This window comes from Semicossyphus pulcher, unplaced genomic scaffold (genome assembly GCF_022749685.1).
Source record: "Semicossyphus pulcher isolate SPU_LCO1_2020_fin unplaced genomic scaffold, fSemPul1.0.p SCAF_5, whole genome shotgun sequence".
Taxonomy (NCBI): Eukaryota; Metazoa; Chordata; class Actinopteri; order Labriformes; family Labridae; genus Semicossyphus; species Semicossyphus pulcher.
Window position 1 is genome coordinate 19,163,521 of NW_027211726.1, and position 13,535 is coordinate 19,177,055.

A 13,535-nucleotide genomic window follows, 5' to 3' on the forward strand; every position below is an offset into this window, starting at 1 on the left:
CCACTCAGCTGGATTTATGACTGACGAGGTCGAGCGAAGAAACCCCAGATCCACATTTTAGACTGAAACTGTGACATGCAGATTAATGAAGGCAACACTTGTGAACTCTGACATCAGTTTTAATAAACGCAGAGACCTGCGTCGTCATGTTTCGAGGGTGCGCAGCTGCTCTAAATTGCAAAGGAAACATGCAGGTAGCAACAGTCGTAGGTAACCTATTGATCAGCAGCCTTTGACCTGACTGTCTCCGCGTGAGCGTGGGGTTAACGCCTCCGTCAGCCGCATTGATTTCTTTGTAAGAAATCTGACTGCAGATTATTAAACGTGTGTTATTTGTGCAGATTCTCAACATTCAAAGAGCAGCCTGACAGCATGCGGAGCATTTCATCGCCCTCTATTCTGGGCCCGCTGTGATTTAATGACTGCTAACTCATTCTGCGCAGGATTGATCTCTCTCCTCCGCCGACCTTCTCACCAAAAAATCTCTCCGTCATTAGAATCATTAAGAGTAAAAGAGCGATAGAGTCCATTATCAGTGCTGGAGGTCGCCCTGCAGACTTTATATGAAGGGATGAAAAAATTGATCTGCTGTTGAACTTAATTTAAGTTTCATTATTTTCTAATGCGGGCTGATTAAAACATTGAGGGCTGGCGTAAAAAAATAGTTCCTCATACCCCTTTCCCTCCTAAAATTAACGTGTTGACGCAGGTTTTTCAGACCTGGGAAGACCTGCTTATAGATGCTGATTGTCTCTTTTCCCATTGCCAGTGAAGTATACTCCTGTCGGTCTCTTTTCTGCTGCGTCACCGTCTGATGTCACAAACGTGCCGGAGACAGGGTTAGTAAACAGTGAAGATGTTCAGGTGGTTAGGTCTTTATTGTGACTATTACTCATTCAGTCTGTTTATCAAACTCAGCGCCGACAAATTTAGCGGTGCGAGCGATGTTCGAGCGCTGCTTGGACGGAGACAGGAGGAATTTGTAGCTGAGATGACGAGGAGTCGCAGAAGTTACAGACAGAGCACAGCATCGCGCCGGAATGGGGTAAGAGATTAGCGTGTCGACGCGGGTTTTGTGTTCCCATCATTGCCGATTGGAGACGAGGTGATAATTACCCGGGTCTACTGCAGAGTCATCTGACCCGGGTCTGAATGCCGATTGTAACCTTTCCCACTAAGCAAAAAAGCCGGGTGTAAGCGGGTTTTTTGACCAGTGGGAAAGCTGCTTTATCATTGCCTTTAAAGTGAGTGTGTTGCAGTGTGTGTGGTCCATTACCTGAGTGTCTAGAGCTGTAGACATTCTGGCTTTAACCTGGAAGAGAGCCAAAGAGATGATACACAGTAAATGATCTGCAGGACAGAGCAATCAAGATGTGGCCTCACTTTTCTCCATTTTAAATTACACAGGAGCCTTTTCACATCGCTCAGCAGTTTGCTCAGTGGACACAAGGACGTAATAAAAGACTATATGGCTTGAGGTGATCCTATGATGGAGAATAATTCACTTACACACACACACAAACACACACACACAGGTACAGTGTAGTTATATCCAAACAGCAATCTCCACCTCGCAGCCACAAACACATCCTCCATCCTGAGCCGCCTCCTTCCTCCTGTCTTCATTTTGACTCCACTCAAGTTTTCGGGCTGCCTCTCTGAGCGTTAGCTTCACCTAAAAGCCCTGCAGCAAAAAGTGTGTGTGTAAGTGGGCCAGTGGTGTTTGGGCTGGAGAGGCAGAAACACCTGAGTGTAATTACAGCAGCAGAGCTCGTCCAAGTGGCCCGGCTATTTTTGCCCTCCTCTCTCTCTCTCTCTCTCTCTCTCTCTCTCTCTCACAGATACACTTCTTATTTTAAAGCTCTTCCTCTCTTGCTTTCTCCAGACGCCCTAAAAGTCCAATTCTTACCCTCCCTAATCCAGCGTTCGACGCTTCTCTCACTCAACCCATCACTCATTCTCACACATTATTACAGCACCTCGATTCATCATACACTGTTGGCAAGTGTGAATAAAGTGATTTTCATGCCGTGCACTGCTGTGTGGCAGACTCTGGGCTCATTAATTTCGGCTTTTTTTCCCCGTAAAACCCAGATAAAATGAAACAAAATGTCAGGATGTATTAAAACAAGGATGAAGAGCAGATAAAAAAGTTAATTATACAAATGTTTGATTTAAAATGTGAATAAAAAATGACGTTTTATCAGTTTTTATTCCTTCGAGAGGCTCTGGTGCATAATCAGCTATTAGCGTTAGCATCACAAGGGGAATCATTGATGTAAACAGTGATCACTGTCCTCCTGCAGCATGAAATAATAGCGTTTGGGCACACTGGGCCATGAAATCAGGGGTAAAATCAGTCTAACCAATCTGCTCCTGTTAAAAAAAGGTGTATATGGAAGTATTTAAGGGTGAAAAGCTGCAAAAATAACGAGCCTCACACCCAGGAGAAAGAGCAGCACACTGCGGAGTTTCACACACAGGAAGCAACACTACTAAAGTACACTTACATGTGTCTCGTGTCCCTCCCTCAGGTTGTACGTGAGGTCCTGCTGGATGTCCTGCACAAAGTGGTGCGAGTACTCCGGGTAGAGGTCCAGCACCTCGTACAGTCCCTTCAGGTTGACACACTGCAGGTCACAGTAGGTCAGCGCTTTCACATCCGCGTTGGTCTTTATCACTCGGTCATCTAAGGACAGGTTCGCCCCGATCAGGTCGCCTTTGCCTGCATAGAGAGAGAGAGGCGTGATGGAGGTCAGGATGAGGGTTACGGCATCATGTTTGTTCTGCTGTAAAAGGGGTTGAGGGTGCAGACTCTGTTTCAGATGTTCCATTTATCAAAGAGTTTCTGTGGGAGTACTCAGGCTGGAGTGTGTGGAAATAGGTTTTGGAGGATTCGTGATGCTGATGCATTAGGAAGACCACCTGTGTAGGAAAGACTTTGCTTCAGCGCCTGGAGCAGAAAACATGTGCTGCAGACATGAAGACCCTTCCATCTCCATCAAGTATTTTTACAAAATAAAAGTAATTACGTACATTTTCAACCATATCTTTATCTATCCAAGTTTTACTGATGCCATTTCACCGTGGCCCACAAGAACTAGATACTATTATAGCTTGCATTACTTGTTTCTGTCTTAGCTTGTAATACAAGCAAAGCATAAAACTACTCTACGGCAAACAGCAATGTTTGGTAGTGGTTAGTTTTGGCTGTCTCAGATAATTAGCTGTAAATATTCCAACCAGAAGATACAGCCAAATATATGCAGCGGAGAAACGCCAAGGCTGCAGCTGCTCCTGTGCTGTATAAAAAGATGGACGACATGACAGTTCCCTAAAAGTGAAGCCAAAACGTCTCTAGCGCCCCCTGCTGACTGGCTGCAGTATAGGTCATAAAGCCCGCCTCCTCCATGTAAACAGATGGGACATGAATCAAACTATAAAATCAAAATACACGTCAAATAAATGTTTCTCAAACATGGTTTCTGTCATTAGAGTTAGTTCTTATCGTGCTGATTTATGTTCATTTTTCTGACAAGTTTAGTTTCAGTTATTTGATGCTGTAAAAAGGCTGATTGACAGCTCTGTTGACAAATACGGCTCCTGCTGCCGATCAGTTCTGGAACAATAAGAGGAGACGTAACAATCCTCCTGAAAAATCACTACAGTCATTGAAGTTTCCATATCTGTGAACGTCTGCTTCAGACCAACACAAGAAGCTATTCTTGCTGGGGTTTTTTCCGGAAATTTAAGTATGTGTTTTGGTTAGCGGAAGTGGCTACAGCAGCTCCACTTGTCAATCTCTACTGCGCTGCTCTGGCTCCAAATGACGTCACCATCGCAAGATGGCAGCGCCTGTCTTAGGGGTATTTTGGCTTCAATTTTGTACAATGAGAGCAGATGGAGACGGCTTCGTCCATCTGTACATACAGTCACTTAGGAGAACTAAGCTTTGGCCGTCACTATATCACACAAAGATGAATTAATTCCTTCAACTGACAACAATAAGCATCAACGCTAATCGGACATTCACCTACATTGTGGTGATTGTTACCATGTTCTTCACTTGACTCTCTTTCTATAAATAGGATCATGAAAACGTTAGAAAACATTAGACAATTAAATTGGCAACAACTTTCTTCCCAACTTCGCTTATGGTCACAATAATCACGGCTTTGGTTATTGCTGCTCCTTTCAGCAGACGTTACAATAACGAACAGGCAGGCAGAAAAACACTGAAGTGACAAGTTATTCTATTAATATCCTTAACATTAGCGTCTCATGCTAATTAACTGCTGCCACTTAGCTGTCAAATAATGTTAAAATGAAAAGCACAATATGTCCTCTGAAAGAATCGACTACTTAATTACTAAGCAGGCTGCGAATGAACAGATATATTACTTTTAGCAGTTTATTATGATTATTATTATTTATTAAACAATCCTTCCTCTGCTCTCAGTAAAAGTTTGAGCTGACAGCAGCTCCCTTCACACACTCAGGATGAACACGAGTCCCTGTTAGCGTTAAAGCCCCTTAAGCACAGATCAAATATTCATTCTGGTCACTGTGAACTGTGAACGCTGCTCCATTACAGGCAGGCTGATGGAGCGCCAGTCGTGACTGTTCTTACCCCCCTTCCTCCCCTCTCCCCCCCCCCCTGCTGTCTCTGAGTCCACTCCTTCACACCTCAGTCACTGCTTCTCTCCCTCCCTCTCTCGTTCACTCACTCACCCCTCCTCCTTTATTAAAACTCTTCATCACACTCTTCACTTTCCTCATAACATCCTCCTTTTCTTTTTTAATCTCTCTCTGTTGTCAGTCTGTTTTCATTCCTTCTTTCTTCCCCCTTCTTCTTCATTTTCCACCTTTCCCTCCTTCCTTAATTTTCTTGCCTTTTTTTACTTTCTTCCTTTATCCATGTTTTTTTTCTTCTCTCCACCTTTCTTATTTCCTTCCTTCCTCCTTTGTTTCATCCCTCTTCATCTTCCTTGCTTCCATCTTTCCTCATTGTTTTCCCTCCTTCATATTTTCCTTCTTACACTCATTCCTGTCTTTCTTCCTTCCGTCATTCCTGTTTTGTTTCCTCCCTCCTCTCCCTTTTCTTCCTTCCTCTTCCCCTCGCTTCCTTTCCTCCAACTTTTCTTTCTTTCTTTCTTTACTTCCTATCTTTCTCCCTGACTCCTTTCTTTCTTTCCCTATTGTGTTCTCTCTTTTATTGTTTTGTTTCCCCTCCATTCTTCCTTAGCGCGTTCCTGCTTTCCTTCCTTCCCCTTTTTCTTCTTAACCTTCTTTCTTCATTTTTCCCTCTCTCCATTCTCTAAGTTTTCCTACCTTCCTTCCTTCCTTTCCTTCCTTCCTTCCTTCCCTACATCAGGTCAGCTGCTTTCTCTTCTGGCTTTTCAATCTCACCACTATCGTTCATCACTTTTCCTCCTTCCTTCCTTTCCTTCTCCCTTGGTTCCTCAACATCCATGTCTTCTTATTTCTACCTCTGCTTCGCTCCTCTTTCTATCACTCTCTCTCCTCCTTCCTCTCCTCCTTCCTCCAGTCCAGCCCTCTGACTTTCCACTACACACACTCTCCCTCCATCAACTCCAGTTTCTCGTCCTCCTCTCGCTGTCACTGTTTCATATCTTTCAACGTGGCCTCTCTCGTGCTCTCCCACTGTCTTTATTATGAGCTACTGAGCTGTGGCTGCGTACTCGTAGTGTGACGAGGAAGAGGAGGGCGAGAGAGAGAGAGAGAGAGGGAGAGAGGGACACAGAGAGTGAGAGAGAGAGAGAGAGAGTTTTTTTTCTCCTTCAGTCAGACACTCAATGTCAGCCTGACCTTCTGCACAGTCAGCAGGCGAGCTCAGAGACAATGCTCTCCGCCTGTCAAGCCCACACACACACACACACACACACACACACACACTGCTCAGAACACCAGTAAACAATGCCACCTACTCAAAACACACACAAAGGCCAAAACAAACAGTAACTTCTTTTTCAGCAGGAGGGCTTGAATGCAGGTGCTGAGACTCACACTACAGGTAGACTTTACACACACACACACGCGCGCGCACACACACTCACACACACACACACACACAAGTGATAAGAGAGATCGAGATAATGATTGGAAGAACTGCACCAACCAAGACAAAGTGATGGATGAGTTTCTGACTCACATCTTTAACTGGCTTTCTCTTACTGGCTCACTTCTTACACACACACACACACACACACACACACACACACACACACACACACACACACACACACACACACTTCCAGATTGGTCTATAACTCGCTGCCACAAAGGTCAAATAAAAAGCCTCCGAGGTCGCCGAGTACAGGAGGGTGTGTTCCAGATGTGCGTGGCTCCAAACACGGTCACTTCGAGGGTTGTTGTGCGTCTCATTTCTGCTGTGTGTAATATCCACAGAGCTTTTTAAAAAACACCCACACACTTTCACACATGTTTTAAAGCATAAGTTTCGAGTGGGAAATTCTCCAACAACTCTAAAGCAGGTGCAAATGTGTGCAGGTGCGTTGAGAAAGGCTGCGGAAGAGTTACACGTGTGTGAGCTTTGAGTTAGTTTCCAGACCATTTTACAGAGTGGATTTTTATGGTAATGAGAGGAAACCAATTTACACCATTATAGTGTATATCTGCCATAAAAGAAATAGACCCCCTTTTTGTTTTAGGGGGAAATCAATCGAATACAAGAAATGAACTAGTTAGCTCTACAGGTGCTGGTAGGAGGACTTTGTCACCTTTTGGGCAGGCGAGCTGTTCGCCCTCCTTTAGTCCTGTATGAGCTGAACCATGAAATTAGTTTGAGTTTTTTAATCTGGAGCCTGTTTTGCAATTTACTGGTGACCTAATGTGTGTCTTAAACAAATAGAAGTGTACACAATAAATTTTTTTTTACCCCTTAAAAGTCATTAACCTGATATAACCACCCACAAAAATGTACCACACGTCTTATAGAACCATTTTTAACCCCTTAAACTCCGATCATTCTTTAAATTCGCCCTTCAGTGTCTTCAAACTTAGAAAAAAACTTTTGTTTTTTATTGTACAACAATATATTTTTTCTGAAAATCAATTTGCAAAAGAAATCTACCAGCAGGAGAGCCAATTACTCATCCATTATTGTGATACAGCAGGTTGTGCATGTAAAAAACATCACAATATAGGCTATAAATAGAACAGCTTCCTCTCTAAATATGACCAATTATGTTTTTTAAACTTTGAATTAGTTTAATGAAATAATCTAAAGTTGTATTGAATGCATGAAGTGCTAAAAATGAATATTGATGACACTACATTATTTTAAATACCTGCTGTATATAATTTGATACACACATTTTTCAACATGATTTTACTATAAAATAAGTTAGAAAATTATAAGCTCCTTATATGTTGTCTCAATCCAGTAAATTTTCCTCCTGAAGTATCAGTACATTTTTTAAAATTTGCAAAATATTAAAAAAGAAACCCGTGACAGTGAGTCCCAGACTGTCGACCTCCATCTTTGATATCTCATCCAAAGGTCCTCTGGGTCTCATATTTTGCCCCCTTTTGGATGATCCACTCACCGCATGTGTCTGGTTGTATTAAACAGGTTTTTCAGGAGAAAAAAAAAAGATCCCACTGATGATGTAGATGTCTCAAAAACGTGTGCATCAAATATAATACGCTTGGTCATATAGGTGTGCTAAAGCTAAGCTAACTGGCTGCTGGATGTTGCTTCAAGTTTATACAACAGTATCAATCTGAATCATAGGATGATACCAAGGTAGATGCAGTATATGTCGCATTTGTGACTTAAAAATGATGTTTACAGAGCTGCTAACTGATTGATAATATATTTACAAAATAGCATGTGGTTCTTTTGGCTCGAGATTCCATCAAGTTATATGAGACTATCTACAGCGTCCACCTGCTGTGTCGCATCTCTGCTGATCTAGTTTCTTCATCTGGGTCAGTTCGCTGCTGATCTCTCTGGTTAACATGCAGTCTCTGATTTAAGCATCTTTCTTATCTAATTTTACTTTCAATAAAACTTCCTTTTTAAAAATGATTTATATAGTTTTATGAATAAACAACAGCCAAATATCTTTTCTTGGTTTGAGCTGAATTGCAGCTTTAACAAATGTGTTTGAACCTCGTTCTTTCATTAACGAGCAGCGGACTTCTATTTTAGCATCGCTATTATGGAAGTCAGTTGCAGCTGATATCGTAATTAGCTGCTGCGCTGGCTAATCAAACATTCAAGTGCAGACACATTTGTCCCGAAGTGCCTTTGAAGTGTAGATAAAGACTGATTTCCAATATGAACCAGGCGGTACAGCACTAAACGGCCCAAGATGGAGCTGAAATTACCTGACCCCAGTGAACTGGACGGATGAAACGGGCTGGACAACACAGATCAAAGTGGACAGGACTGAATTACATGCTGGACTACAGCGGCTTCACATGTGTGGGATTGGATGATCCTGGGATGCTCTGAATTATAATATAATATAATCCAATTACAGCGGCTCAGTGGAATTAATAATCTGCTGTAACTCCTTCATTTTGCTTCCATGCACAGCTACAGATTAGCCTTTTGTGGTGCTTGTTTCCAGAACATATTGTAGAAAAAATGGCATCTATTGTGTAAAAAGTGGTGTATAATTAGAGTAAGGTCCATGGGAGTGTATTAACAATAGGCTGTGAGAGTGAGCTGTAGCCTTTAGGACACTGTAATGCTCCATTTTCTAAACAATGGGCTCATTTACAGCCTCGGCTTTATCACAATGAGCCATACAGAACTTTATTATGAAGCCTGCTGCTGGGAGCTTCTTTGTACAACTATAATGATGACACAGAGGGATTCTTCCTCCTCCTCCAACTATCCCTCCACCCTTGCTCGTACCCAGTATGGCCAGCACCATGCCGTCTTTCAGCACCTCCATGGACCCCGAGCAGACGAAGAAGATGGCCTGGAGAGCGTCGCCCTGACGGAGGAGGTACTCCCCTGGCGCGCAGAACGTGGTCTTGATGTGCAGCGACAGGGAGCGCAGGCAGCCGCGACTGGCGGAGGCGAACAGCGACAGCTCCAGGATCTCCTTGTTAAGGTGCATGGTGATGTCGGATCGCAGCTCGTCCGGGAAATCCTTCAGCAGCTGTGAAGATGACAAGGAAGGCAGAAAGAGAGAGAGAGAGAGGAAGTAGGAGTGATGAGAGGCGTGGAAGCTGGAGAAACGCAGCCATGCTGCAACTCGGTGATTACATTTGCAGCCTTGGTTGCCTTTTGATTTGATTCCTGAGCCAGTGTACTACAGGAAACATCAGTGTCCAGTGCAGTTAAGTTTATTTACATAGCACAAAATCAATAGTTTGCCTTAGAGGGGTTTGCAATCTGCTCTAAACACAACACCTCCAGCCTTAGACCCTTGATTCAGATAAGGAAAGCCTCCTTCAACAACCTTTAAAAACCTTCCTCTTTCACATACTGTATATTTAACACTCTAAATCTCTCACATTTCTAACATGCTACTGTATTTGAAAGTAGCTTTAAACACAGCATTAAAACTCAAATGCAACCTGTAAAAACACAAATCTGAACCTTGCATATCATCTGTCTTTCCGTCTCCCTGTCGGGACAGATATCTGCAGCTCACCGTCGCACACCGTCGATCAATGAGTCGTCAGAACCAGGCTGACTTTAATCAACAGGCCCATCTATAATTCATCTGTCTGGGATTCATCATCATCACTCCGTCTCAGCGCTGCTCTGGGCCCTGACAGCTGTCTCGCAGACATTCGCAGCCTGAAGGGACAACTTGCTATTACACTACGAACTGGTTGCCGCTGTTTCCCCCGAGCTTGTCAACAAAAGGTGTTTCTCAGCCTCATATATGTTTGTGGTTTCTCTAAGCTGTCCTCAAACCTGGCTTTCCCTCCACCTGTTTTCATTTTTCAGTTAATGTCACACTGTAATGTTTACACACACCAATTTCTGGCCTTGAGCAGAATTGTCTGTCTGGTATCCTGCATGAAATCCCACCATTAATAGGTGTAAATTCCAAGATCAGCAGCATCACACTCTCTCAAATCTTTGCTACTCTGCTGCTGATATATGCACCGATGGTTTCTTTAAAATGTATTGAGTCTTCAGGTTCTTTACATCCTTAAAGTATAGAAGTAATATTGTAATAACACTATTACAAGTCAAAGTCTGCAAAGTATTTTCAGCAACGTACTTTTATGAATGAAAATCAAACATACACATTTTTGGAGATCGTCCCTTTCCAGTGTGTTTTGTATTTACAGTGTAAAATGATACAGTATATTTTCTTATTGCATTATATTATATTAATGAAAGACTAGGACAAATATATATAGAGTGGACTTCTTATATACTTTTGTATTTTGCGATTTGAAATCTCTTCAATAAATGTGGCGGTGTAATGAGTAAAATAACGCCCTCTAAAGTGTAGTGAAGTGGAAGAATACAATTGCATATAGTTCAGTACAGTACAAATACTTAAAGGGGGGGGTATTATGCTAATTTCAAGCTTCATATTTCTCTCTGTGATACCTGTGGAGTAGCTTAGCATAATTTACAGTTAAAAAAACTAATTTTTCTCACACTGGTGCTCTGTGGAGGCCCTCATACAGCCTCTGCCTGAAACAACTCAGTCAGCTCTGTCCCTTTAAGAAACCCCGCCCCTACAAGCCCACTTTCTTCTGATTGGCCAGCTCTCTGAAGACTGCTGTGGCTGTCACAAAGTGCCTGGCGTTCACAGCAGCCTGCAGACTGAGCTGAGAAGCATCATTATACAACTGTCTTAAAATGTGAAACAGCATAATACCCCCTCTTTAAAAATGTACTTAAAGGGATAGTTTGGGTTTTGTGAAGTGGGGTTGTTTGAGGCACTTATCAATAGTAAGGGTACTACATAGAGTAGATAACAGTCAGCACGGCCCCTGTTAGGAGACGCCGGCCGGAGTTCCTACAGTGAAGCTAATCTGAAGTTTCAATGCTTGAGTGACTGTACTCATTTACCTTAGACTCGCACTGTTATGTCCTCTTTCTATTTCATGTGTATTGAAAAGATCTTGAAATGATGATACTTGTCCAATATGTCAGTACATTTAGTGCCACATTGCATATGTCTCACTTCAACTACTAAAAAAGTTCTGCAGTCCCTGTTCAGTCCCCTCCTTGTCAGTCAGTGTTGAGGGTAGCTTAAGCCCTCACATTGTGGGGACTTGTGTAACATCAATCATATCATCACAGTTTGAATGCAGCTGACATGAGAGAGGTGAGAGGTATGCCATCTCTTAAATAAAATGTACATTTTCCTGTGTTACCTCGTTACAGTCGATGCCGTTGTTGACCGACCAGGTCGTCTGGAAATACTCCAACATGCGCTGCTTGAGGCTCTGCGGCAGGTGGTGGACTCGTATGAAGTCCTTGAGGTCTTTGGTTCTGGTGTGGTACTGGGACCAGCGCGAGTACATCCTCTGGATTATGGCTGTGACGTTTCCAAAGACTAGAGCGTGCATCAGAGCTGCAGGTATAAAGAAGGAGAGAACGGATGAGTATACGATTAAACATCACTCCGATAGGAAGCGGTCAATGTCTGTGATCAAGTTAACAGAGAGCAGCTACGTTTAGTATTTACATTCAGGTCCCCGAACCTCCCAGACGGGAACAGATCAGTGTCAGGACAGAGGGGCAGATTTGATTTGTATGACAGATAATGTATTCTTCAAATCTCAGTCAGTTTCCAGCTGCTCTGCAGGTGTGTCGCACACCTCTGGACATGAAAGCCCAGAACACAAACTGAAAACTCTGCTTTTATGTGGCAAGATTTGAAGCACACAACACGAGGTTACACAGATCAAACGATGCCTTTGTGGACTCACAGTTGTTCTCTTTTTGAATAGCAGAAAAAAAATTCAGTTAATGAGGCACTAATCATTTTCCTGCTGCAAATTCACCACATTTGACCTTTGCTCTGCTTTAAAAAACAGGTGCTTTGTGTGAGTATTCAATTCACGTTTACCCACAAGGGACTGTTGGTGTGTTTTTGTGCCGTTATGTGCATCTGTGACTGCTGCTGCCCCCAGGCAACAAGGGACATTTAACATTTAGCCACACCAGAGTGGGGGGAGTCCACAGGGAACCCCCCACAGTGACCCCTCTTCATCCCCAAAAACCACAAAACCCAGCAAAACAAACCAGTTTAAACCGGATCAGGCCTTCTTTTAAAGGTCTGTTTATCATACATTATACTTGCCACTGGATTATAATGAAACTGTTTGCATGTGTGTGTGTGTTTTTGCCCCTTTTGCCCTTTAATTAAAACAATTAAAGCGACAGGCCCAGGAAGAAAAATGTGCTTAATGTGTGTATGTACCTCCGATAAGCATGACGCAGATGGAGAAGATCTTCTCGGTGTCCGTGTTTGCCGACACGTTCCCGAAGCCCACGCTGGTCAGACTGCTGAGGGTGAAGTAGAGCGAGGCGACGTAGACGCTGCGGATGGAGGGCCCGCTGCCCGTCCCGTTCACGCCTCCTATGGCGTAGTACGGCGACTCCAGACGCTTCCCCAGCTCATGCAGCCACCCTGTTTTCAGGTTAATGAAAGGATGGACAAATGCATGGTTATCGCTAGCGGCTAATGCAGTTTGATTGTGTTAAAACATCACCTGTCACAAGAGGATGGTCACTAAGAGCCAAACTTTTCAGTTATTAAAACTTTGACTGTTTCCACAGATATTCACACACCCAAAAGAATGTCAGAAGACTTTTTGATTGTAATTGTGATTCTTTTCAAGACATCATGATCATCATCTGAACGCTTGGTGCAGCCGAGCACAAATCTGACAGCATTGTTTCCTTGTTCCGTAAATTGTGGTAAACAGGGCTTTCCCCTCCGTGCCTCATCCAGTGGATTAAAGCCGATCAGATGCTTGGGAAACAGCACTGATCCCCGGTCAGTACAGTGTGCAGACATGCAGCCCATCCCAGGAGACTCCCCTGCAGACACTGATGAATGGTAATTGGATGGAAGCCCCTCACAGCTGCCCAACTTCGGCATCAGAAACGCATAATTAGGATACAACGCATTAATCCTGCCTCGTGCACTGACCTGTTATTTTATGACACTGAAATGCAGTAATTGGAGGAGAGAAATCTGCATCGTTCTCATGACCCAGTCAATGCTGACCCGGAACCAGTGAGGAAGACACCAGAGTGAGGTAATTGCGAGGAGAGCGGCTCATCGATACTGACCAGAGATCAGCCCTGGGGGCCTCATTATACCGGGGACCCGGAGGCTGAGGGGGGAATTAGGAGACGTATTGTGCTGCTCGCTCAGTCAGTTTTACAACACACACACACACGAGCACTTGCATGCAAACGCACACAGGACTGATGACTCACAAATCTGATCTAATGCATATTTTACAGCCGACTTAGGAGTCAATAAAATCAATGAGGAAATCATGGACCTCATTTAGCCGTTTACTGAAATATTAAGGGA

At 43.4% G+C, this 13,535-nt stretch overlaps 1 protein-coding gene across 1 annotated transcript in view; it reads right to left on the reverse strand.

Moving 5' to 3' along the window:
- Positions 1–13,535, reverse strand: part of kcnh8 (potassium voltage-gated channel, subfamily H (eag-related), member 8) — a 56,055-nt gene that overhangs the window by 9,706 nt on the left and 32,814 nt on the right. The window contains exons 8-12 of the mRNA XM_069681075.1: positions 12,408–12,617; positions 11,356–11,555; positions 8,912–9,161; positions 2,511–2,725; positions 1,277–1,312 (exon numbers count right to left, since the gene is read on the reverse strand). Coding sequence (XP_069537176.1) covers positions 1,277–1,312; positions 2,511–2,725; positions 8,912–9,161; positions 11,356–11,555; positions 12,408–12,617 — 911 coding nt within the window. The remainder of the gene's footprint in view (positions 1–1,276; positions 1,313–2,510; positions 2,726–8,911; positions 9,162–11,355; positions 11,556–12,407; positions 12,618–13,535) is intronic.